Genomic DNA, 27,989 nt, shown 5'->3' with positions numbered 1-27,989 from the left:
TCTGATGGGATTGTACGGCCATGGAATGTAGTCCTCTGGCACAAGGGAGAAAATGTTTGGGAGCAAAGGGGAAAGAGAGCAACAATAAGATTACAGGCTTTGTCACGGTGCAGATTTACCAGGAGGCCAACTCTTTGTATTTGTGAGTGCATAAAATTGCTTGGGTAAAGAGAGGAGTCTGAGGAAAGCAACTGAGGTTGCAAACTGACGCAAATCCCCCAAGTCTTTAACAGAAAGGAATGGAGAAGTACTACCCTTTGTTACATTATTCTTTGATCAAATGTGTCCTTGAAATGGATAAACAACACTTTCAAAACCACTTGCCCATTCCTTTTCACTCTCCCTCTTGATAAGGAGCAGGTGTCAGCACCAGGTAAAGAAAACCCGAGGACAATCAAAGAGCAGAAGCTCAAAATATTAACCGACTCGTCTTTTAATCTACTACTTGCTGTCACAACAGGGATGCAACAGCTTAATAAAAAGTCAGCTTAATACAGTATGTTAATAGTTTTTCTCTCCGGGTTCTCTCTTCTATGACAGACCTTCAACTGTACAAACTTCTAAATCCAAAAATAAAAAGGAGCAAAATAAGCATTCAACATCTTGCTTGCAGTTTTTTGTCCCAAACATCAAAGCAAAAGGCGGTTTAAGTCCACATCCCGAATCAATAACAGTATGACAGTCCAAACACACATCACTAGTTTCAACAACCCCACCACTGTTTACACATACACTATACTTTAAACAGTGACACAGGAACAACTCAACAGTCTATTGCAATAATAAAACTTTGTTGTTATATCTTTTGAACCATTATTTATCATGATACATTTATTACTAAGATTAATAATTAGACTACATTTTTGTTAGCAAAAATAAGTGGTGTGCATTACATAATTTAAATGTACAAATATACTTTCAATCTGTTTTTTTTTTTTTTTTTAAAAAGGCTTTCGGACACTAGTGAAATCACGAAGGCTCACAGCCACTGGCTTCCACAATGGAAAGCTAGCCAAGAAAGGCAGTCAAATAAATGCAACAGCAGATGTAGGACACTACATTATACCTCACTGTCCAAGGGAACATCTGCCATTGTACCGTTTATAGGTTCTCAAAGCTAACTACAGAGTCAAATCCTAAATTTAGAGCTCTCTGCACCAACCATAGCAGTGGGACTTTCTCCTGACCTTCAATGAATGAGGTTTACTGTTTTCTACCCTAACCTGCTCATATATAGTGTCAATCAGATTCAGCTTCAGATTCTAATTCAGACAGAGTAGCACCACGCTGTGTTCAGTCCTGAAACACATGCTTCTTTTAGTGCAGATAACCTTTAAAAACAACCCACTAGACAAGCTTCAGGTCATTAGTGGCACAGAGGAGCTAAGTGGTGACCATGACCTAGATAAACATTTCATATCAACAGTCAGCTATACAATCAGCTGCAAGTGTTGGTCATCCACTTGACTCCTTGGCTTTCTTATGAAGCCAGTCCCAGCTTTGGGCCGGTGACATGGACAGGAAATCAGCCTAGTCCTTAACTTGGATGTCTACTGAAATAAACAGCTCTCTGAGGAAAAAAAAAGAAAAAATTATGACGAGGCTGGCTTCATGACCATGGAGCCGGCCCAGTAAGTTTAAAAAACAAAAAAAAAAACAAAAAAAAAACTGTAGCAGCTGGATCCATGTCTGGTGATTATTAAGCAAAAAGACAACCCTGCCTGCTTTGCTTGAATGCTGCTCCACAGCAAAGCCAACAGCTAACACTGCTGTATAGGCAAACACAATAAATAGATTGATCCAGGGATAGGTTGAATGAGATGAATAGAAAAGTCAGTAGACGGTGGCTGAGAAGAGGCATCGGGTGAAAATTTCTTTCTACAAACCATCTTTTTGGTGTCCATTTGTTGGAATTTTTTTTTCCCCCATTCTTTTACCCACTAAAACTAGATCCCTATAATAAGCTATGCATCTTTCAATTATTAAATGCTTAAACTTCCACCAGGCACTTGAATACTACCTCTTTATGGCCTTTAGACTCCGCTTTGCTGCTATCAGACAACAAAGCTTTGTTGTCCAAAATGGCAAATTCTTAGAAATAAAAAAAAAAAAATCTGCCTCATTAGCAAACTGATGTTCAATAACTCTAAAATTATGACCATTGATAAACGCTGATAAAATATTCTCATGCCACAGAGGAGCATGAAATCCTTCAATTCAAGTAAAAATATGAAAAAAAAAAAAAAAAAAAAAATCACCAAAACTGCAGTTGAACAATTTCTGCCCAGCAAGGGCAAACTCATTAAGCATCTTTTTAATGAAAAGTGCCTTGTAAGCAGCAAACTTTTCTCCTTTCAAGGACACTCACTTTAAAATGAAATGTGTAACTGTTCTTTAGAGTTGCTTAAGTCCCCCAAAATCCTCTTCCCTTCGTTCAACTAATTATTGCACTAGAGGAAACCACTGACATAATCTTTACGTAACCACCACCTCAAACTCAAGAGAAGGAAATGTGAGATAAGCTCTGAGGGAAAAGAATGCATGATGACTATTAGGATTAAAAACAAAAGCTTACATGATTAAATGATTAAAAAAAAAGTTTCACATAATGTAGAAGAAAAATAACTCCAGAGTCAAATAACAGTGTTATACTTTAAATAAAATCCATACTGAGGATATATCAGTTAATATAAACTGCCCAGGTTCAAATGTGACAGCTGACTTCTATGTATCTGTGGCAGAACAGAACTGATCTGAAAGTGTTGATAAAAACTCCTTGTTGTGACTTTAAGGGGGCATTTATACCTCGTTGCCAACAGGTGGCAGTGCGCTCAAAAGAACAGGTTGCTCCATACCACTGGTGATTTCACACACTGGAGAAAAGTGACAGAACTGAGGAAGCAAGAGGAAAAAGAAAAAAAGTGACAATTGGGAGGACCTCTACCCCAATGAAATAACTATATTCCAAAAGAAATCAGACACTGCTTCTGACCCTCCCCTTCCTGCTCCTTCATTTCAGACACTAGGGAGAATCAATAACAAACTACAACAAACTAACAGAATGTAAAAGTGCTCCTGCTCAAACTGATTTGAGGTACTGTAGATGGCAAAGGGGTAGATTAGGGGACTATAAAGAAAGATAGTGCCAAAGGAAGAAAAAAGTAAAAACAAACAAGAACATCATCAACTAGGCCACAAGTAAAGGAGACAGAAGACATAGGAGGAGCAATGAATTGGGGACCTGATAAGGGTGAAAATAAACTAGTTGGCTGGTTTAATATTGCATAATAGTGCTGAGTTTCTTTCTTGTTTGTTTTTAAAGCAGCGTTTGCATCCTCAGTCCAGTGTGGGGGTGCCTCCTCCCCTCTCTCCTCCCTGCTTTCCTCTGCACAGTGTCAGGTCCGGATTGACTAGGCATGTGGGGCGGGCGAGACTTGCACCTATGAGGATTCCTTGACTGGCAAGCCAGGTGTGTATGGTTGTGTCTGTATGTGTTTGTGTGTGTTAAAGGTGGCAATCGTTGGTGCAGCTCAGGCGAAGTACATGGTCCTCAGGGTGTCGTGGTGAATCTGAACAGCTTTGGCCAGCGCCTGGGGGTCCCGACCGTTACTCTGACCAGACACATGGCTGCCCTCAGCGCTGCAGGATGAAGATGAGAGAATCAGGTATAGATAACAAACCATAATGACATGTATGCAAGAAAATTTGGCAGATTCTGCAAATAAAACAAGAGAAGTGTCATTACAACACCTCTCTGTAAAAATGAAACTTCAGAGTTCAGGACCTTTATATCCAGAGTAAAGAAAAAAAAAAAAAAAAAGGTTGTTTACTCTCCTCACCTATCATGTTCTTTGTCCACCAGATGATAGCGGGCACGGAAGGCCACCAGATGGGCATAGTAGGCTGGCGCAGGGATGGAGACTGAGCGGGTACAGCGCACGTATGTGTGGCACAACTGGTAGGTGAGCAGCTGGAACTCATCCGCGGTAAAACAATTGTCATCCCACAGTACATGATAGTGGGAGGGCCGACTGGTGCCCTAGAAGATAATTAAATGACACAATTTTAATGGAACTGATAGGCATCTATCAGGTGATGTTGCAGAGCTTGGCTGCTCCTGTTCAAATACTTTACATTCTTTTACTAAGGATGACGATGGAAAAAAATCATAAGGATGTGAGGGGTCATAAATATACCTTAAATATTGTAATTTCTACAAAAGTACAGTTCTTGAGGCATTAACTTCAGATACTTCAAAGAAAAGGAAAAAAATACATGGGTACTTCCTCTTTTCTCTTGTGGTCATTTTATTTCTGAATCCTGCCCAGTAGCTATTTGAAACATTGCAAGCTGGAAAAGGAAAGCACCCTTGGCAAAGAAGAAAAGAAGTCTGTCTGACCTGTATTCCAGCGTGACTGCAGAGGTAAAAGTCAAACTCGTAAGGATGCGTGATGTCTGTATCCACGGTAGTACCGGCAGGAATGTTTCCACTACGTCCAACCTGATAAAAGCCAAATTAAAGTTGGTTAGTGCATATTTTGCCTTTTCACTTCTGAAAATAACAGCAGAAAACAAAAGGTAAATGAAGTGCTTTAATGAAGTAAAAATTCCAACTGTTAAAAACATTACTGCACCGGCCAGGCAAAGGTTTACCAAGAGCTTCCCAATCAACCAATTAAAAGCCTAATGCCCCAGAAAGTCTAATGCTCCAAATGACAGTGTCTACACTGGAAATAAGGTTGTTACTAGCTGACTCTTACTCTGGGGGCCTTGAGTGCCACTCCAGAGCAATTGGTTTGCATTGGGCCCTAATGCTTTAATCAAATGTAATTACATGGGTTAGGAGGGTGAACAGTCCAATTGACAATAAAAGGTAATTAATACATGCCTATTTCTAGTACTTACTGTGCTTGCACACAGCATAAAATGGACTAACATATAACATTGTACTGACTTTGGTAATGGGTACTGTCACTCTATCATATTCAGAGTGTGTTTGCTGGGGACTCACTCTTTCATTGCGGTCGGCACAGAAGAGGCGTGTATGGTGGCGTTTTTGCACAACTATATAGGTAATGCCTGGTTGGTACTCTTTTTCCAGGCTGATACAGGCCTCACGAATGGCCAGCAGCTCATAGTACAGCACCTTATAAAGAAAAAAAATGTTTTTAATAAGAACATATTCTATATACACTGTACAGTATATGTTAAGTCTGTATTATCATATTTTGTCTGTCAGGTGATATATACAGTGTGAATGATAATGAATGACAGATCCCTGTGTTCCTCTACAGTGCACTCAACTATAATATTAATTTCATATTTTAAATTCCAAAAACTTAAATGTCCTCGGCCATTGTAAAAATCATATATATATATATATATTTATATATATATATATATATATATATATATATATATATATATATATATATATATATATATATATATATATATATATATATATATATATTCCTTATTTTAAACTTAACTTCCTTTCTTAAAATTTTTACTTTATTTCATTCTTGTACAGTTTAGTGAACCACAGTAAAATTCCTTGTGTGCACAAACTTGGCCAATGAACATGATTATGATTCTGATAATCATACAGAGTCAAAAAAAAACCCAAACATATTATCTATCTATATAACAGAATCTATACAACGGCTAATGAAACAGAGTGAAGAAAATTAAACTCAGCAGAATTCTGTCTGGTGCTCAATTCACACTCAACTCTAACCAATGTTTTTTATGAAAGAAGATTTTAAAAAAACAGGCACTAACCTGTCTGAACTGGCCTTCTGAAACTCCATCCCTGTAGAAAATGATCCTGGTGGGCTTGTAGCGGGTTGACTTGTAGAACTGAATGAGTAATTCCCGCACCATGGAGGCCAGGTCCTGGATGACTTCCTGTCTGGGCCTCTGGACCCGCACAGTGGCACAATACCTGCTGGGGTGGGCATCCATGCTGCCTACCACCTGGAATAGAATATGGAAGGGCAAGTGTGAGGGCAAAAGGCTAATAGGTTGGAGATGGTAATGAGATGAGATAACAAATTGGTAGAAATGCCATGTAAGACAGAATGTCAGGTGGCAAAAGAATAAGAAAGTTACTGCTGCAATTGAAGGCTTCTTTCCATCTCCAGCTGGTGGATGTGTAACATCTGCTCCCAAAAAGATAACAGGCTGCTGAAACACTGATGGTCTGTTGATTGGGAGACATAGTTAAGATGTGTCCTTGTATGTGTGTTACTATAGCATCTGTGCAAATATAAGCCAAATTCCTGTGTATATGACAGATATTCATATACTAAATTTTAAGCAAGCGTTACTAGAAAATTGCAAGTCATGAAGAGGGGAGAAGATCACTCACCGTTGGTGAGGCACCAGAATGTTGTTAATGCCTCCCAGCTTCACATTGATCTTGAGGCAGAGGTTTGAGAGAGTCTGAGGTGATGTCTTTACCACGTTCTTCACCTGAACACACTGGGTGGCCATGCCCAAGAGGGTGTCTCCCACACGCTTAACCTCCGCTGCGAGTTGAAAAAAGTAGGCAGACACACATTGTCACATTAACAATGTTAAAATGTTATCAAAAATCTGAGCACTCAGGTCAAAAATATACAAGAAAGCAGTCATTCACTCAAAAACTTTAGGATTTGAGAACAATCTGCCTACAGTCAGATACTACTGAAAAAACACAAAAAAAGTACATTAATTGAAAGAATATGTTTTAATAGTAGTAGTACACTCTCCTCAATACCGCTCGTTTTTTCACAAACATTTTAAAAGCCAAGGAGGAGTTGATATCAGCACAAGCACTCAGTCCCACAGTAGCATTAGTGATTCCACACAGGCTTTACTATAAGCTTATCTCTAGACTATGATATTATATTTATTTTTAGTCAGTTTTCTAACCGTAGACAGGAGTCTTTCCCGGCAAGATGACGATGATGAGCTGCAGTCCAGCATAGGTGTTCTTCAGGTGTCTGAACATTGGCTCCACACTGTCTGCTCCCTGGGCATATTTACAGAAGCATGGCTGGCCTTGAATAGGCATCCCAGCATCCTTGGAAATTTTCCGTAGCTGGTCTGTAAAGCCCCTAAACAAGGAAGAAACAGGAGGAAGAACACTACTTGAAATCCTAGCTTGGACATTTGTACAAAAGTCAGTGCATTTTTCCATATAAGTATCTCCCTTCAATGTGTCTGCAATACATATGCAGTAGCTAGACATTGTTAGGGATATTTTAATGTCTTGCCAGGGTTTTTCTGACCTCCAGTAGTTGAGAGTAATTTTATATGAATGTGCACCATCCCACTGGTATTAACTAGTAAAGATAAAAAACTAATTGAAATTGTGAGGCTCACTACAGAAACATTAAGGACATCTGAAAATTGCCAAGAGAAAAGGATCCCGTCCTTTCTCAGCAGTTTTCAGATGGCCTTAAAGAAATTATTAATTCATGGCAGTGTCCAATTTATGTAGATAAAACCAGACAAATGATATAATCTATAACATCATCATTATTAAAAATGGAAAAATAGATGTGGTTTGAATAGTAAGCCAAAACTCATGAATATACTGCATGTGGGCACAACATAAGCGGAGAAGAAAGGTGATCATACTTTAGGATTTCTTCCCGACACTGCCTCTGTGTGGCGAAGCAGGCAATGGCCCACATCTTGATCTCAACCCCAGTGTGGAACTGCTTCCCTCTCATGTCCCACACCCCGTGACTGGGTGTGGCAACAGTGCGGTTCTGAAACAACATTGTAGTCTCACCACGTGTACTTATGACTATGTGGGCAAACACATTCATACAGTTCATAAAGTTCATACAGACTCATGCTCATATATAAAGAAAAACAAACACTTTTACTGTGTAAAAACTCACAAAAACCCTACACCCTACCCTACTCTTTCACCCACATCAAAATGTATTTTTGTCTAAAAAGTCATACTTCTAAAAAAAAATTGTTTTTAAATTATTCCATAAAGCATGCATTTGCAAACGTTCTCACCAGACAAACATTCAACTTTCAAAACAAATACCAACTATCAACAACTGATTTCAATGGAAGCCTGCAAATGTTGGTGTGTATGATGAAATTTAGTGTATGTATGTGCGTGTTGTTGCCAGCATAGTATGCGTAAGGGTGCTGTAGCTCTCAGTAATGTAAATGTGCAATAACAAAAAGTGTGTCTCCTCATAAAAGATAGACAGTTGTTAATCAACACTGTGGCTCAGTCTCAGTTTGCTTATTTTGGAAATCTATTCAGCGTATATCAACAAGGTCAATAAGGAAGGTTAACATTAGGTTTCCAAGTTTTTGGTTATAACTGCAATAATGATCTTTAGTGTAGAAGCTATTCATTTATGAATGGGGACACTTTTTTCAAAATTGCCCTTGAGGCAGATGGACAGACATTTTTCATGTACTCATTGCCTCAAATAAAAAAAAGAAATTTGATAAGGGAAGTACGTTTAATTTTAAGGTAGAAACAAACTTGATACTACTGAGGCTCAACCACAAGTGAATAAGCCAAAAACACAAACACCATGAACATCAAACAAAAGCAATGAGTTAGTTCCCCTTAGAGACAGTGAAATAAAGGCTGAAGAAGGGGAGAGCATGTCAGACAAACAAAGAGAATGGGCGTGATTTAAAGGAAGGGTACCATAAAGTGCTCTGTGCTCACCCTGCCGCCGTACTGCAGCATGGGGGCGGGTAGCACTCGCCCCGTCACGTGGGCCATCTCGTCGCGCACCTTGAACTGGAATTCCTGCACAAATGGGTCTGCCTCATAGTTGGCACTGCGCACCTGCAAGGAAAAGGAGTGAGAAAATTGGACTCAGGTTCAGGCTAAGGTACTTCATGACAGCATGAGAAAAGACCACTGCAGTGCTTGAATATGCTGCAATGTTCTCTGCTGACTCTTCCTTTATCTGCTCACTCACTGTGGCTCAGCTGGTTAAAGACATAGTTTTGTGAAATTATCTTTTTCCAATCTTTTGCAAAGCTAAGTAGCTACATTACATGATATAATGGTAACCAATATTTAAAACTGATCTTCTCATCTGAAGCCTGGTAAGAAATAAGTGTATGTCTTAAAAAGTTCCCAAACTATTCCCTGAAGAGTATGAGCTGAGTTTGGCAAAACACTTTCTTTATTGTTCGGAGGTGAATCACCTTTGTAGACCATTATTCCTTGAATGTTATGCAGTACAACAAAATTTGTATATAATGACAAAGCTATGACTCCTCTTAAGAACAGATTCAAGTACAGCAGTGATATTACAACATGATCTCTATTCTTGCAGCTGTACCAGATGGCTTAGACTTGTGCTTGTTAACCTAATAAGGAAATGTTTTTCTGTACTGTATGGTTTATGTGTGGGTATTGGTTTTCTTTTCTTTACAGAATTTGTCTTTTGCAGTTATTATTTTCCAGGATGCTAGTGGATAGGAAAAGTGGATTGAGAAACTGGTAACATGCAACACAATGCCAAGTGTCAGCACCCTAATTCAAAATGTCTGTAAGCTCAGTGTACAAGACCAGCCCAGCTGCCACAATATCCAAATACATTACAGAATTCATTATGTAGTTCTGACAGACACAGCTTATCTGCTTGTTTTGTCCTTTTCTTCCTCCCAGCCTCTGCTATTCCACCCACAGCGCCCTGTCAGTTGCAAGCAACAGTACATCTAAATGAAAACACCACCACAGCAACATCTACAATGATTTCCTGTAAGAAAGTCCAGTCATTTTGCTCCTGAGTGAGGAGGCAAGTAGCTCTGGTTTAATAAGGTAACAACAGATACTAAATCTGATGGTGTCCAAAAGCAATCACTATACAGTCTGTCAGTCTCTCCATAAACAATATCCTGGACACACTGTAGCTGTTTCACACGCTTTAAAGCCATTACAATTCTGCCATGTTGTTACACTAGGTAGGCCTTGTAATTGCTAAATGCATAGGCCAAGCATGCAGACATGCCTCTGTAAACATCATAAGAATCTGGGTGAGGTGATTACAAAACACCCACTTTGATATCAAGATGAGCAGCACAGCAACTAACTGCTGACAAGCCTAGCACCATCTGTATTTTATTAAACTGTTGTAGTGTTCAATCTGAATGTAACAGGCTGAAAAGTAACACATATAACACAGAAAATATTCTGTGGTGTCAGTCTATGATTTTTTATAATATAGATAGTTTCTGGGTACAGAGATATACCTGCTCTGAGTTTAACATTTGATTTTATGAAGCCTATAATCAAATTTATTTTCAAACTCACCAGCCTGCTGATCTCCTCTTGTCTATCAGGTGCAGAGCGAGCAGTGGCTTTGATCATAGTGGAGGTCTGATTATCTGTCAGCTTCTTGATGCACCGTTGACCAGCTACAATATTACACACCTGCAAAGAAAGATGGTTGGAACATGCATGTGCTATCATTTTTGTTATTTAGCCAGCAAAAAAAATACATCTGAACTCCAGGAAGCTGCTCAGTAGACAATACACTGCATATTTCATCATACTTATTATTATGGGTTATGTTTTATCTAAGACCCATAAAAAAGATGAATAGTAGCTTATTCTCGCTCACCTCCAGGGGCAGATAGGTATGCTTTTGTTCCTGGCCCACCTGTAGACAGGGCAAATGTGGGTACTTAAGCTGTAGGCTGTACTTCTCCCTGAAGTACTGGGCTACAGTACGCTCTACAGTCTGACCATTTTCCAACTGCAGAGGGAACCTGAAGAGACAAAAATGTACTATATCAACATCCAGCCTCCCAGCATTCACACCTGGACTCACAAACAATATTTAAATATCATTACAAATCTTTATATTCTAACAGCATATTGTTCAATGGCAACTTGCCACAAATACACCCCATCCATTCTGAAGGCCATATGATGATGTTCAAGGTATTTAGAAGATATCAGTATAGAATTCTACTCTGAAAAACTCTGAGGAGCAGCAGCCACATTTCACTAACACATGATTAAGGTTGACCACATGCTTGTCAGATGAGTCAGGTAGTATCTAAATTGTATCATGGTGAGCTGGTGATCATGTCCTCTGTGGTCGCCCCCATCCCATCCACACTGTCCACCCAAAGTCTCTTGTTCCCTCGTCTGCCCTCAGGATGACTCACGTTTGATGGCTAGCTGGCCGACGGGTGACATTGCAGACACGGTACTTCCTCCGCATGGTTCCACAGTGCGTCACCTCCACCTTCAGACCTGGTGAAAAATATCAAGTGTTGTAGTCGCATTAAGAATGTGTCTGCGTGTCAGTGGCTGTGACATGTGGCTTCTCTGTTCCTCCTCAAAACATGAAGTGTAATTCGTCTAATTCTCTCTCATATGCAGACCCAAATAACAGCCCCAACCTTACCTTTGATTTCTTTGGTGAATTTGACTCGATGTGAGTCAGTGAGAGGGCGAGGCTGCTCGTCTATGTTGTGGATATCCAGCACTTCACACATGAACTGGATGACTGGCTGGGCCTTGTAGAAGGCAGTTGCAGACACTGCACACATAAGCAACGGGGAAAGTATTTTAAGGCAAAAAAAAAAAAAAAAAAAGAAAAATAATAATCATGCTGTTATCATATATTACAGTGAATGATTCTGTAAAATAATAGTACTATACCACTGGCTGCAGATATATCATAGTTAAACATTTAGTTTCATGTTATACATGTTGAGTGTCTGCTTGAAAAGAAATAAACATAAATGTCAAAATTTAAGGGAGTAAAAATGCTCTATCAGGCAGGTAGATCACTCATTTTGCAAGATGCCAACTATGAGAGAAAGTTAAAAACTTTACAGATAATTCTGTTCAAAATTTTGTCTGCCATTCATAACAAAAGTGGCAGTTTTAAGTGGCAGCTACTTTGAGGTTTTCACATAATAAACTGATACACGAACAGATGAACATAGTGATATAATGCAATGTAGCTATTGTAAACCTCTTACTGAGGCTTATCAGCCCACCATGCCAAATTAAAAAGCAGCAGGAACATTGACAGGACCCAGCTGGAGCGGTGCAAAATCTGTGGTGTTTGGAGATTCTCCCATTACCAAACACAAAAAGTCTCCCTTTGTTCACACACAAATAGAAAGACTGAAGTAAAGAAAGTTTCAAATGCAATAGGATACTCAAGACTGCAGAGCAAGATATCCAACAATAGGGATGCTAAATAACAGGTAACAGGTATGACAAAACATAAAGCAGCAAGCACAAAGATCAAAAGCCCTTCAGAAAAAGACATGATGAAGAGAGTGTAGTACTGTTGAGGAGGTTGGATTCTGTGATGTAAAAGGGGTATTCTCCGATGTGATGTTTGACATACTCTCATACCTCTGGTTTGCCCCATGAGACATCAGCTAGTAATTTCATTTTTAATTGTCCTCCCCACAGTGTTTTCATTTCTGTGCGTGAAATAACCCATAAGTCAGTGCTGTTAATATAAAACTGAAAGGTCCCATTTCTCTCTAATTACAGTTATTTAGTATATGCATTTTTGATCACCCATGACAGTGAGTGAGGGAGGTGTTTGTTGACTTCATGCACAAGTATTTAAACAGGCTTCTAAGTTTCCTTTGCCAATACACAATGCCATACTGAAGAGTCAGAAAAGAACTGCTTTATAAACAGTTGGGAGTTCTAGTTTGATGTTGGAGAGTCAACAAGAGATTTGTGGCAACCACCCAATTTCCAAGGATAAGAGGGCGGGAAAATGAAGCAAAGAGACAATCAGAGAGAAAAGAGAAACATTTAAATAGAAAAAGGCTTCAGGCACTTGGAGCCAAACAAAAGCTGTCACAAGGAAATGCTCCACACACCTACCCTCATGACCCCAGCAACACCCACTAGTCTCACTACGGCAGACACAGCCACAACCACACACACAGACCTACACACAAACTACTTTCTGTCTCCACAGCAACCAGCTCATCAGTTCCCACCCAGCCAAGAACCTCAAAGTTACTACTACTCTCACACACTTTCTCTCCTGTCAGCAGCAAAGCCTTGGGCTCTAACAACCTCGTGCAGTGTGCATATGGCAAAACACATTCTCTGACCTTCCTGTCAGACTGACTGAAATTGTAGCTCACTATTCTAGATTATTTGATAGCATTTGTCATTGTCAAGGCTAGCTGGATACAATTACCAAACTAGATCTTGAATATTTTTTTTAGATTACAAAAAAGTGGTTCACAGTCAGCAAAGAATTAAATCTGATTTACAACTAAATAACATGTTATGGCAGAGGAAGACTAATGTCATCACCAAGTAAAACTCATTTAACAGGCATGACAAGCAATGCAAGCAGCAGGTAAAGTTTCAAGACTGATTTGGTGAAAGAAAATGACCAAAATAAAAAGCAAAGAGTACAAAGTAGTTTTAATCTCACTCTGTCAGGTGCACTGCTTCATAAAACATGCATTTGGTTCCCAAGCACAGCAACACAACTTCATCCTCCACCCTCATCAAAAAGCTGAGAGCAACTTGCATAATTTATTCAACTCCAACGAAACAGCTTTTAGCTTTTAACATAGATTTATGTTAAATGCAGCTAATAAATTTCCTCATAACATAACAGCACTGAAAAGTAAATTGATCATGCACAAATCTCTAAATATAGCTTATATTATGGAGAATGTGTTTAATTATTAAAATCTCATTTCCCCATCCATGACAGAGGAACAGAGAAAACAATTTCTGTGTGACTACATGAGAGGACAATTTTATTTTCCTTTTTTAAAGACAGATTAAATTACAAAAAAATATTGTGAATATAGACTTTACATGTTTGGACATTTTGACACATTGTGGCACGCATACAGTGTTTGAGGCAGTAAGCAATAAAAATAAACTATTGTATTTATATTGCTAAAGTTCACAAGGCCATGCTGAAACCCTGAAAAGCCATTGCAGCAAAAATCAAAGTGAAACACAGTGAAGTTTGGTTCTCACCATCAATATTTAGCATCATCTTCCACATGGCAGGGCGTACAGACTGATGGAAGCCAAACCAAACCTCCCTCCCACCTCCCAGGGGATGGTCATAGCCCTCTGGAGCTGAGAAGAAGGATCGACCCACCGGAGTGTACCTAAATGGAGAAAAGAGGCAATTATAAGAAAAGAACAAAGACAACAAAGAGATGAAAGATATTACATAAGTAATAATAAAGTCATAAAGAAAGGCCTGAAGGAAAGGAGGAGAACACAGGGCAAATACTTGAGAATGTATATCACTATGTGCTTATATGGTGTCACATTCAGCTGGTCTTCAATATGGCCTGAAACATCAGTCAAATGAGAGGAAGGTGACACTGCCTGATCTCTTATTATTCTGCCCAAGAGACATTTAAATACGGGGGCTACATTATTCTCAATGAGTCTGGGATTGACAATGTGTCCAGATGCCAATGTAATACTGGGCTCCCAGCATAGGAAAGCAGAGCTAAATAAAAGGTGTCTATATAAGCATTTTTTAATAATGCTTTGAAAAAGATTTTCATTAAAGCACTGGTGATATTGTGTTTGACTGTGCTCTTGCCGGGGCTTAGGTGTCAAGTGATATTGAACGGAAGATGGTATGAGGTCAAGTATGGTATCTGGTACTATGTGTGAGAGGCCACGCAAGCTGTGTTTGATTTCCACTGGGATGACAGTCCTGATGTTGTGCTACTATGACAAATCAAATATATAGTATTTACTGTGAGTATGAGATGGAACTTTTTTGACTTTTCATCTATTGACTTTATGTTTGGAGATTGAAGATGGAGGTATTAAAAGCACTTAAGAATAAAAAGGCAGTTTTCTTGACTAGCTTGCCTGTTTAACACTTTCCACTAAATATGTACTAAAAATATTTATTGGTCTGCTTGGCTGTCATTAAAAGAGCGAACCCAGAAGTCCAGGACCAGATAAAATATCAGCAGCTCACTTCATGGAGGGAAGGTGTCGCAGCACCACATCTACTGCATGTACAGGGTTGGTGCTGATGGGCTTGTCCAGCTCCAGGGGCTCAGGCATACTGCGGCCAGTCAGCACCTCATGGAGCATGTGCCAGCTGACCAGAGACACAAACTTGATGGAAACTTTGAAGGGACGATCTTTGCCTCCCTCACCTGGTAAAGTGACATCCAGGTCCACCTTTGCAAGAGAGGGGAGAAAAGGTTACATCATGCACTGAAGGTGGGTTTTAAGGTTTTATCTACTGGTACTTATTTATGGGATAGAATTGTGCAGTTTGTGTGTCCCATGTGTGAGTCTGATATGTCAGTATTTGTTATGCATGCCTACAGAGAAGACATTACTGTCATTGCTCTGATAGGGAGGAGAATAAGTGGAACTTTACCTAGTGGGTTTTCTTCAATAAAGAAATGTGTATTGCAAATAACTTTGATGGGATTCATTGCACAGTAATGTGCTTAAAGAAATTAATGCATAAGGCAAAAAACCTTTCTGGGATCCATTGCATAAAAAAAGTTCTCAAATAAATTAACAATGCAGTTATAGAAGAATGATTAACACCTAGAGTGTTTCCCTTCTGTTAAATATGTCAGCAGAGGGTGTTTTCCTGATACAGCTGGAGATCCTTCTCAGGGAATTTCAGGGAAATTCTACAGGGAGTCAGCAACTGACATATACACTAAAACAATATTCACAGTAACCTAAGCATGTTTCAGTTGATATGTAGATATCATGCATGTTTTTTTTTATTCAGGTGATACTGGACACAATCAGTATATTTGTGTGTCTGCACATGTGTGAGCCTCTTTTCAAGCATACCCCTGTTGGTGCCACAGGCAGTGGGTTGGCTGTGTATAGGCTCTTCTTTCCATCATAGACTGGCCTGCGATCCCCAAAGATTGTTACCTTGAAGTGCTGCACCATAGAGTCAACTACCTCCCTGCATAACATCCACAAAAAAATAATTTAAGTCATGCTGTATCTCTACTGACTTGTTTAAGACTTTCAAAGAATGTTTAAAATATCACAACATGTTAAGACCAGTGGTGGATTAAGTATCCTCTCATTCACTGCAAGCTTCTCTGTATTAGAGAACAGGTAAATGGCTTTTTCTAAATCTAAAATGGCATGTCTGGGAAAGACACGGGTGAAGTTTTAATGATAGTACCCAGATGGTCCATCCTAGGCAAGGCAAGGCAAGGCAGGTTTATTTATATAGCACAATTCCTACACAGAGTAATTCAAAGTGCTTTACAGAAATAAAAGACAGGTTAAAAATACATAAGCAAGAATAAAAATAAAAAGGCATGCCACCACTTTGTCACCATATTTGCCCCTTATGATATCGACTATCGGACCACGCTGACCCATATTTGTGGGTCCCCTACTTTCAGTTTGTCCCATCCCTGATGGACCAAAAGTACCTCAACACAGACTATCTGCGGAGATGATCCTGAGTCCCGGACTCTTACATCTAGGATCGAGTAGACTACAGCTGGAGGTTCCAAACCCCTTGTTTAAGTCTACAGCTGTTTAGACCCGTATTCTAAGGATAACACTAAAGCGCATGGATTCCTAACCCCTGAGTCCCTGACCCAATTGGCTTTAGATCGAAGGTTCCCAACCTAATCAACTTAGAGTACTGACTGTGAGTCCGATTGTCTCCCCCAACTGGACAAAAGTAGTGACACAACAGTTTTAAAAAAAAAAATAAATAAAAAAAAATAAACAGTTAAAAATTAATACTGAGAGGAAACTGAGTGCAGATAGATCAGTTTGGATAAAACACTGTCAGGTCTAGTCAGGTCATATGTTATATGCCACACTAAAAAGAAAGGTTTTTAGCTTGGACTTAAACATTGCCAGAGATGAGGCTTGTCCTACCTGTTGACTCTGCGTGGGCACTTGTCAGGCTTGATGTCCACCTCATAGAGGTAGACATCCATCTTGGGGATCTCCACCTGGAAGCAGTTGGCCAACAGCTTGATGGGTTTTCCCATGGTGCCATAGCCAGGCCGCCGAGGCATGGAGAACAGGGACTGGGCCCCAACGGCTCCTGAGATCAGTACATAGATTAAATGTAAAACAAACAAAACAACAACAAACAAAAAACTTACAGTGTAGCTTCATTCACATCATTCAATATGTGCTGAATATGTAAACAATTTGTACAGGTTTGTAAAGTTCATATATTTTTTGTATGTGTGTTTTCATTCATTAATTTTCAGTGTGCTCCAATGTTAAAATTTACTAATAGCCTGCCTCACTAGATGTCTATTACAATTAAATATCCTATCTAGGGGTGTCCTCAACAAAGAAAAAGTAAAAATAAAAAAAATAAATAAACATTTAGAATTTAAACACCTGCTGACTAGGGTTACTGACTCTGTTGCTATTAAAAATAAATCATTGGTCAAAAAATATTTATTGCGTTCTGTAGATGAAATGGGGAAACTATCATGTTATTACAAAGGTTTTGTACATTATTGGGTATCGGCCTTTCCACTAACACACACACACACACACACACACACACACACACACACACACACCAATGCAAAGAAATTAACCACGAAATTCCAAATGTCAATATAAGGTGCTGTGTAGGGGAAATACCAAGAATAAATACACCCAGGTTCAACATTTTAAACATTATACAACATTTTCAGTAAACCTGCAATAAGCATTTTAAACCTGATGAACAATACATGAATGTATAATACAAGACACAGCAATTGAGTTCCAAATAAGCTTATTAACATGGTCACTGTCACAGTAAATACTAATAGAATATATTGACTGCTAGAGGAATTCCACTCTGAACTATTTCATTTCAATGTGATACAAATAAATATGCCCCACCTACTTTACACAGTCCTCACATTTGTTAAAAAAAAAAAAAAAAAAAGATATTATGTGCATGTACACGCACGCGCGTGCACAAACATAAAGAGTATGTCATGTTTTAGACATGAGTCACTTTGATCCAGTGCATTCTGTTAAACTTGATGTACCACTCCTTTGTCAGTGCTATCTTTGGATCTGCTGAGGCTTGCCCTCAAAATCATCAGAGAAGGTGTACCAATAGAAAATAGAATGGCTAGATACATTACAAAAAACGAATCTATTTGCCTGGAAACTGTTGCTTTGACTATGCCCCTGTCCAGCCCCCATGGCCCTTCTTCTTTTTTAATTTTATTCAGCAGTCTCATTCCTTCTCTACAACTGTAGGCCTGGTGCTCTCCAGTCTCTACCAAAAAAACTGCCCCACATGCAACACTGATAAATGAAAGTCATGGTTCAGAGTGATTCATCACGGATTTGACTCATAGTCTAATGTGTGGGGGATGTTGGGGTTGGGGGCCCTGCTGAGGGGAAGTTCATACTAACCTCCTTAAAACAGAACAGAAACCGTCTGTGAGGTAACAGCAGAAAATATGGGCAACTTTGTTTGTTTACAGTTGAGCTTTGGAAATATGTGTCTGTTTCTCCTCTGGTGGGCTGTGGAGCGAAGGCTAATTGATTGAGGGTGAAGCCCTGAAATAGCCTGCTGGGATAAAATGATAAAAGTCTGGAATTCCTGCCACAGTTGTCCCTGTGACATAAACTATGCACACAAACTTTTGTAATGGTTATTTCCTTGCGGTCTACAGAGAATCGTGTGAAGCAACCACAGTTTTACACACGAGTGGCAAAAGCAAGAAGAGATATTCTGGTAAGCCTTCATTAAGGTTACAGAAATTAGCTTATCGACCACAGACTGTGACCTGTTCTGACTCAGTCAATTTTAGAACAGAACTCAGAAGTGGTGAACACTCCAAGAGAGTATTTGGTCACTACACTGTGTGCTGTGATGGTCTTCAAGTGGAAGAGAATAGGAGGGAGTGGCAGGATTAGAGATTGGGCAGGGTGGAGGTTTTCTGGCCTTCATCTGCCTCTCAGCTGGCTTCTATTCAGCATGAGTCACAGAGCCACCACTGGTAGAGAAATACACAAGTGGATCATCGTGCTTCTAGACTGAGCAGTGGCTGAATAACAGTAGCAATGAAGGAATCTTAGAACGAAAAAAAAAAAAAAAAAAAAAACAAAAACTTCAAGCAACTAAAAAAAGAAACACACACCGCACGGGTAAGTCTTGGTGTTCCACCCACTTGCACACACAACCACTTAGTTTCGTTTTTGTATGAAACCCACACACACAGAAATACAGTAATTTGTAGCTGTGGCTTTGCACAGACACTGGAAGATTGTGCTTATGTACCCCATATTACACAAAAAGCTACTATTTTTGCAATTTGCACACACATTGTCCCCGATGTTTTCCAAAACAGACGCATGCATACTGGACAGCTGCTATAGATTTATACAGTCAAACAAATAATTCCTGACACAGTGTGATCTCCAAGGCCAAACCTTCAAAAAAATAGTGCCATGATCACACAGACTGACGTGTTCAGCTGGTGGTAATCTGATAAGATGCAAACAGGCAACAGAACAACAGGCAACAAACAAGCTGTGTGGGTCTAATCAAAACACTGGCCCTGTCACCATGATATTTGGCTAGCCTGCCTCTGCATTCTTTGGCTTCCTGTGACTCCTGCTGATTATGACGGAGCTCTGGTTTTTTCTGTCGGTAGCAGAAATGCTTTGAGAAACTGATTTTTGATATATTTATGGACAGTCTGTAATGGGGTTACAAAGAGACTATTCATATTTCTCCAAAAACAAGTGTCTCTGCATTTGGTGAACATTTTATAAGTTAACACTGAATAGAACCTGATGAGACCCCCTTTGCAGAAAAAAAGAAGCTGTAGGATTTTTTTTATTAAGCAGTTTTATCTTGTTTTGGACATATTTAGTAGCAATTTTTCAGCAACCTCCAGCTTAAGAAAATTCACTTTGACCACAGCATTCATCTTTTGTGATTAATGCTTACTGGAAACAGATCTTCCATCATCGAGTGCATGGTGGGCATTATGCTGACATATTCAATATTTGCCCAGAATGTCACATAGATGTGTTATGCAGTATTTTCTGAATGCCAACCTGACCCTGATCATTCAGCAACACATTAAATACCTCCTTCCTGTCCCTTTTAGACAGTATCTGTCTCTGTTCGCTTTACAAACAAACATAACACACATCAGGTCCACAAGACCAAAGGGGTCAGATCCCCCTCTGACTTAACTGTAAAACTGGGGATGGAGGTGCATTTTTCAGTCTCCAGCTTCTATAGCCTTAAGTAGGTCTGTAGTTTCCCACTTCCCTCAACAATGAATGAGATTCAGAGGAAACTAATTTAGTAAATTAGAAGCAACTCAATCAGCAAATCGAAGGTTCAAGACATGTAAGCAAGCTGTATAACCCCAAGCACACAAAATACTTGCATGCGTTTACAGGAACAACTCTGCAAGACAACACAGAATACTGATCAAGAACCTGTCAGCAATATAATGACCTCAACTACTGGTAGGTGACGTGTTATAGTTGGCTATGACAAATACTGAAAACTCACCCACAAATCCACATAGACACATAAAAGGCGTATTGACTCTTTGAACAACAAGCATAAGGGTTCAAGGAAACCCCTTGTTGAGCTGAAAAATGCCATACTGTGTGTGCGTGTGTGTGCACGTTTAGATAATTACAGGAAGGACATGCTTTAACAAACAGTACAGAGAAGATTTATTCCTCGCTCTTTCTATCAGTATGTCTCTCATTTCCTGAGCCTGTACATTCAGACAGCAAATAACAAAGACGAGCAAGACCTTCTCAGCCATGAGTAAAATTAACTTAGCGTATTTCAGTGAAACTGCAATAGCTCTGTGACATGTGTGGATGGAAACTGCACATCATTTGAATCAGTAACTTATATGTTGTTGTTATCTTTAATTGTACAGAAAACCATTCATTCTATAATGAAAGTTTAGTGTTAGCTTATCACGACGCATTTTGAGATTTTGTCAGCAACAGTTTACACACTGACATTCTTTCTTCAAATCAAAACATGAAATTTATTACCATGTACTGCCACTGAATAGTTACTTGTTCCAAGGACATCTTAAAAAAAAAAAAAAAAAAAAAAAAACTCCAGGTAAAATAAAAATAAAACATAGTTCCTCATTGGTTGAAACTGTGTTCATGAATGTTTTATGTCCTTGAATTAATAATCAGCAAATTATTTCTGTTTGTATGAACTAAATACAACACTTTGATGGATGTAATGAAATATGTTTATATTGATACTACTGTACAAACTCTTAAAAAAAAAAAAAGCAATAGGCCAGCCAAAATCTATGTTTTAATATTATTTACACCCTGTAGACTTAAAAGATCGTTTGTAAATGATGGTAGTTTCATGCTTCAAGGAACAGCTGCTGCGGTCAGCTTAGATTTTGTCACTTACACTATACTCCAATAGTAACATGGTTTCAAGGCACAAATACAGTATCCCGACTACTCCCATGAGCCCTGCAACGTAACTCACTTTCCTGCCATCCACCAGCATGCCCAATACGGTCCAAACATTCATACTTTTGCCAGTAGTTTGCTGAAAGCACAGCTTCAATTTTCTGCTTGTGCACTGACTAGATTTTGTGTCCTGCTTGCTTGAGTAGCTGGCAACGTTGTATTTGGACATATTCCACCACATTTTGTTAATTAACTATAAACAAAGCTGTGTGATGCAATCTAGCTAGAGACACACCAGTGATACACTGCAATAGTGCAAATTAAATAAATAAATTACATAAATATTATATAATGCACGTATTCAATGCAAGGTCTTTCTTAGCAATTAATATTTTGCAGAAGCATTTCAGCAATGTGAACTCATTCCACTCCACTGCTTTGCAGCACAACACAGTCACACTCCGCCACAGCCAGCTAGGAGCCAAAATAACTGGACAGCGAGAAGCTAGACTGACATCCAGTCTCAGCCCACCCCCACCCACCCCCCTAACTACTCCACATGTCCACACATATACAGCCCACACACCGACACGCATACACACACAATACAGCTGTTGTGTTTCTAATCCGGAGAGGCCTGAGCTGTGGGAACACTGTGCGAGTGCTCAGTGGTGAGGCACAATGGCGTCAGTCACAGCAGAGACACACACACACACACACACACAGAAAGACTGATAGTTGATGAGGACGAACTGATGCACGTCACACATCGTCAGACTCCTCCCTCCGGTTTCCCTCATCAACCCCAAGTGTTGCATCTGGCACCCATGGGAGTCAATGCTACTCTATGCCACAGATAAACACCAGCATGCAGCCACGTACTGACAGGCTGACGAGGGCCTGGTCAGTCACAACAACATGCAAAACTTTTGAAATCCCCCTCAAGATGAACCTGAGGCAGAGTGAGAGCAAACAAGTGTACATTGCAGGAAAATGGTTTGAAGCAGTCAGAATAAAGCAGGTGGAGGATTTGAAAGGGATTAACAATCATCTGTATAAAGAAGAAAGATCTGACTCAGTGGTTATGGAAGGCAAAAATAATCATATATCACTATCTATCATCTATCACCTACCCATCAGTACGATTGCTGTGTGTGTGTCTGTCTATATATAAATATACAGTATGCATACATACACAGTAGGATTGTTCTCAAAGTTCTAGCTCTGTTAAACTGACCAGGGAAGGTTAAATGGAGTCCTCTGTCCTTACAGTCTTGCTAGTCCAGCCTGAGTGGAACAGTGGACTAGGGCCAGGGGCTGTTAACTTTTTATATTGACTTGGGCAAGATCAAGATGACTGGCTGTCACTGACAGTTAAATAAACCAAAACACATAGTTAGCTTTACTTGTCTCTGTCACACATCTGTCACAATGGGGGGTATGTTTCAACACTTAAACTTAGCATGAACATATTTGTCATTTCTACAAAGGAAATAGTCCCAATTATCTGAATGGAGATGAGAAAAACTCTCCAAATTTCAGAATTCCTAGAAGCATGAAAATCACTTATACTCTGCCCTTGACAAAATCAAGTAGTGCTCTTCCTACGTGGCAAAGTGCATTTGTTTTTTTGACAAACTGACAGACACTAGTCATGTCTGAATAATGTATTGGCAGATGGATGAATGGAGGAAAATCACAGGCTTCTTGAATGTTTCTATCTCTTTTGTTGGTTTCCTAAACATATGAGTAGACAGATTTCTGTCTTTCCTGCAGTGAGTACAACAACAAAACACAAAGACTTCCCCATCTAACTCCCTCTTTTCCCATCCACAACCTAAAAGGAGCCCCATGCAGCTCCCCCAAAAGACAGGAAGAGGAAAGCAGAGAGAGGAGGAGGAGGCGGCGGGAAGAAGTGTGGTCTAGCTGCTCTGGTTTCCAATCTGTGTGACACATCACACCCCCTCCTCCTCATCTTTATTCCTCCTTCTCTCTCACACACACACACACACACACACACACACACACACACACACACACACACACACACACACACACACACACACACACACACACACACACACACACACACACACACACACGCGAGCACGCACGCGCGCGCACACACACACACACACACCATTGACTTTTCCCTCTTTTTACCCAGCCCGTTTGCCATCAACCCTACAGTCTGACAACAGCATGTGTCAGCCAGCAGAGCAGCATCTCTGTGTGCTACACAGACACATGAATGATGAAGCTGTTTCAGTGAACATGAAAAAGCCACATTCCACAGTGTCATGGGATTCACAGTACAACAAAATACAATGCAGAGACTGCCTTTAGCCAACATAAATAGAGCATGTACTGAGGAGTAACTACACTGAAGGTGCTAGCTGAAACAACACTTTTCTTTCTATTTAAGTAGCTTGAGTATGTAGGTCAGAATCAGTGGACATTTAACATCTAGCAGCACCTGCACATGTATTAAATGTAAAACACAAATTGCAGCTTGAAAATGTTAGCTATCTGTGACAGTTTGTTGAAATATAACTAACAAACATACTGGACTCAGTGCCCAGTGCCAGGACAAGAGCTTGGAAAAAGGGATGTACTAATTTTTCATGAAAAATATACATCTAGGGCCTTATTTCCTTTGATGTTCTGACTGAATATCACTGATGCCTTTTATCTACTGTTAAAATGTAACAAATATTTACATAACAAATAATTATACGTTTCAGAATACTTACAATTATCTCACATTTAGATGAATATTCTATTAGCAGCTCCCTGCCAATTTTGGTTATGAACACTCATTTTAATTGATAGAATATCATTGCCAACATTGGCTAGATCATATACCAATTATGGCGTATGACAGAAAAGATGAAGAGCCATTAAAACATTGTAAGAGGGGTCAGTAGGAACAGTTGTGACTTCTCCTTAATAAAATAAAACCAAGGATAAATTTATCTTTATTACAATCAGCTTAGAGAGCAACAGCAAACTGCATTCTCCATAGAAACCCACAACAACATACAGTTAGTCTTATGGCAGGCTGGGGTTGCAGATGGGGGTAGTCTATAATCAATGGGTTGCTTGAATGAATGAGTATTGTGGAGACTGCAAATCAAGGACTAACCCCTTGCTAAAAGTCAATGCTGCTGTCTATACAAAATCTACAGAGAGCCAACCTACAAGAAGAATGACAGGGAAGGCAGAGTTTCCCTCTGAGGCACAGAGAGGAAAACAGAAGCTGTTACCAAGGAAGGAAGGGGGTGGTAACTGTCTGTGAATCAAAAAAAGTGCGGGAAACAGAAATAAAGAGGGTGTGAAATGGAGAGAGATGCTGGGAAAAAACAACACATCAACCAGACAAACAACAGAAAGAAAGTCAGATGTCCTTAAAAATACCCCAAAGACATTCCTCATGAAACTAGTATTGTTCATCTCAAATGTTCACTGACGGCAAAACCCACCTCCACTGGGACTGTCTTCAATACCAAGCTGAGTAATTTCAGCCAACTCACCTGCTTATAAAGTGCAATGTGGCAGATGGAGGGTGGGGGGGCTCTGTCATCTCATTGTCTTCCAGTAAGCTACATCTGTCAATATGCTAAATACATTTTTGTGTACAGTATGTATATGTGTAGCCACCATAACAAGTTTCCATGATGACACAGAAAAAAACTAGGCACATGGTCACAGGTTAACCATTCATCCAGTTCAGATGGGATAGGAAAGCCTTGATATGAGTAACAATATTTTTAAAAGATCGGTTTGACATTTTGGGAATTACTGTATGCTCATTTTGTTTATTGCCAAGAGTCGCTAATATAAAATTAATAATGTCTTATATCTCAAATATGATGCGAAAGCCAACTGACTTATTGGTTAGCTGTTCATAAAGACAGGGGAAAAGTCTCATCTGACTTGTAGCAAGAAAACCAATAGGCACATTTCCCAAAATGTCAAACTATTCCTTTAAATGCTCTAGTGCCACTGAAATCCACATGACTTACCAAAAACTTAAGTCAAAAATAATATGTAAGAAAATTGCAGGACTATTGCATCCATCTCCATGTAAGAAATGTTCAACTATAACAACCCCCGAAATGTTAACAAAATTAAAGAGAAAAGTGACCGTCCGTTTTTATACGGACTGTGCAATCCATTTGCATTTTCTCACACCACTCTACGGACCACTGGCTGACTGATGGAGGGCCCCCTTTTAATCATTCATCCAGGCATAGAGCTCACTGTTTGGCCTCAGATGGTTAGTGATATGAGATTGTAGCCTAACAAAAGCACATGCAAAGTCAAGACCTTTCAATGACTTACATGGACAAGCCAAAAAAATGTACAGCAAAATGTGTCTGTCTGAATGTATAAATGTATTAACATCTTCCAAAGTGAAAGCATCAACCAGACTCCAACACACTTGAGGCATACGGAAACTGCATCTGATGTGTAATCACACTGAGGGCAAATATGTTCAGTCCCATGGTCTGATTTTTCCGGCATCCATGCTGACTGAAGAGCTTGAGAGTTATGGTGGAGGCAGACATGATTTAAGTGTCTCAAAAGAGTAAGTTCACAGAAATGTCATAACGCTAGTATGGTGCAGCTTTAGGTGCCATATCTAAAAAAGAAAGTAAAACTGAGTTTAACTTGTATATATGTCCTAACCATGACATGTAACGTTTTTATGTTTGACATAACTATAGGTACTTGGTTACTGGGAAAACACCTAAAGTTCCCTTATGCTACCAGCGAAGTGTGCAAACTGAGACTAGCAGAGATACTAATGAGACAGCAGGGAGCAGAGAGGGATCTCCTCTTGAGGAGGAGGGGTGGGTTAAGGGCAAGTTGTATCAAGTGTCAGTGGCAGATCAAGAGTACCTGGCATTCGGTTGATGGTCACATAAGTGGAAAGCTTCCGTTACAGCTGAAACAAAGCCAGGTGGTCTGACTGTTAAACTGCCACTATGATCATCAAACAGACAGTTTAGGGGCCACCAGTTTGCTTGACACATTTTATAACGAAGGAAAAACAAGAATTTGAAATGTACATTAGATATTTGGTAAATATGTTCAACAATGAGGTTTTCTAGATTTAAAAATTAAGGCTTTAGCACAGATGGAAAAACGAATCTGAAAGCTGAACAAAATCTCCCATGTTTAACTTACACCCCTATTACTTCCAAAAAACAAACAAACAAACAAAAAACACTCAGAAAGCAAAAATGTTCCAAGCACAAAACATGGGGATGGCAAAATAGATTCAATCTCAGCCTACTATTATTACGTTTAAGATTAACCCATTCAACATTTCAGTCTGCAACATGAAACCTAAAACGACGAGTGTTTTTTTTTTTTTCACTTTAACCTTCTGCTAAGGCCACAAACAGAACTAAATCCCCAATACACTTATAAATCCATTACAACTGGCAATGATTCCGTATTTGAGTTGAACTTGGAGTCAGTTTCGCACGAACTGGACAGTGACTCGGTGAAATCATCTTAAATGTGACTCATGTTTAGACAAAAAAAAACAAAAAAAACAGACTTAGCAACGTTAAGATTATTACTTTCAAGCTTCAGCAATAGCAACAGCTGAAGCAAGCCCACCATCCCGGTGTTTCACCCCACTAGCCAATACAATCCCAAGGTAACCTGTTATAGAGACGTTATAGAGACGTTATAGAATAATTTACCTGTTCCGATTTCCATTCATGAGGTCCCTGCCCGGTTCACTTCCCGGATCACAGTTAAACGTTTGGGATTCGTCCTCCGTTAAACCCGGTGTCTGCTTAGGCAGATCACCGCCTGTGCAGCGCTGAGTGGCCGAGCACCTAGCTCCCCTTCCTGCGGAGCGTCAAAGGGATCGTTTCGCCGGCCGAGGGTCCTCGTCGTCACCGCACAGCGCCGTTCGCACACGGTAAACGTATCCAATCGGATTTCACTGCCACGGAGAAAACTGCTGGCCGCTAACGCTACGCTAGTTAGCCGAGTTAGCTCGCTAGCCAGGCTTAAGAAAGTGTCTGGAACGGAGCGGAGGAGCTGTCAGGATATCATCCCAGCGGGGTCATCGAGTCCAAATGAATTCCTCCCTATAGCTGAGCAGCAACAACAATGACATAAATTCGAATCTACGGCACTTCCAGCGTCGGGGTAGCTACAGTAATTAGCTAGCTGGCTAGCTCGGCTGTTGGATAACGTTAGTTGGAATTCTGGCAGACGACGGCTAACGTTACTTTTATCGCCTTAAAAACAGCCGTTGACGCGGCACCGTTTCTCAAGCACCGTATCCCAAAGTCCTCGTCTTCTGTAGTTAGTATCCCAGTGCCAACATAAACCTGTCAACGCCGGACTGTATCCCCTGATAAGTGTCAATATTTCCAGCCTGGTTGACAGATCAACTCTTCGGAGCTACTGCAAGCCAGCTAAATATGGTGAAGTTGCCTGACACCGACAGGAAGAGGTGGGCTCCGTGTCACCAGACGTCAGAAGAGCCAACTCCGCCTTCACCTAAACGTAGCTCTACGTCTACAACACTGTGAATGAGTGG

At 39.9% G+C, this 27,989-nt stretch overlaps 1 protein-coding gene across 3 annotated transcripts; it reads right to left on the bottom strand.

Moving 5' to 3' along the window:
- Nucleotides 1-415: 415 nt before the first annotated feature.
- ago3a (argonaute RISC catalytic component 3a) lies at nucleotides 416-27,982 on the bottom strand. Of its 3 annotated transcripts, XR_003296240.1 has the most exons (20): nucleotides 27,136-27,982; nucleotides 16,889-17,060; nucleotides 15,824-15,944; nucleotides 14,976-15,184; nucleotides 14,000-14,136; nucleotides 11,412-11,546; nucleotides 11,170-11,257; nucleotides 10,617-10,764; nucleotides 10,307-10,426; nucleotides 8,684-8,827; nucleotides 7,630-7,763; nucleotides 6,919-7,103; nucleotides 6,374-6,533; nucleotides 6,115-6,205; nucleotides 5,785-5,979; nucleotides 5,012-5,146; nucleotides 4,400-4,501; nucleotides 3,840-4,039; nucleotides 2,806-3,639; nucleotides 416-1,570 (listed from the first exon to the last, which is right to left on the bottom strand). XR_003296240.1 is itself a non-coding variant. In XM_026316860.1 (19 exons), exons 1-19 carry the CDS (start codon nucleotides 27,149-27,151, stop codon nucleotides 3,531-3,533), a joined length of 2,601 nt encoding a protein of 866 aa, XP_026172645.1. In that variant the 5' UTR covers nucleotides 27,152-27,982; the 3' UTR covers nucleotides 1,927-3,530. The 3 variants fall into 3 exon arrangements, 2 of the variants coding, with proteins under 2 accessions (XP_026172645.1, XP_026172646.1); XM_026316860.1 differs by lacking the exon at nucleotides 416-1,570 and having other exon boundaries at nucleotides 1,927-3,639; XM_026316861.1 differs by lacking the exon at nucleotides 416-1,570 and having other exon boundaries at nucleotides 1,927-3,639; nucleotides 8,705-8,827.
- Nucleotides 27,983-27,989: the final 7 nt, after the last annotated feature.

This window comes from Mastacembelus armatus, chromosome 16, assembly GCF_900324485.2.
Source record: "Mastacembelus armatus chromosome 16, fMasArm1.2, whole genome shotgun sequence".
Lineage (NCBI taxonomy): Eukaryota > Metazoa > Chordata > Actinopteri > Synbranchiformes > Mastacembelidae > Mastacembelus > Mastacembelus armatus.
Note: the sequence above shows the minus strand (reverse complement) of the source record. Positions and strands in the feature narration are given on the sequence as shown.

Bases quoted from the DNA above. Each gene is read 5' to 3' on its own strand.
- ago3a (XM_026316860.1), bottom strand. The intron at 14,137-14,975 runs GTGAGCTGCTGA...TTCTCCATTTAG, and splicing joins CGACACCTTCCCTCCATGAA to GTACACTCCGGTGGGTCGAT. The intron at 4,502-5,011 runs GTGAGTCCCCAG...GGCTTTTATCAG, and splicing joins GTGCCGACCGCAATGAAAGA to GTTGGACGTAGTGGAAACAT.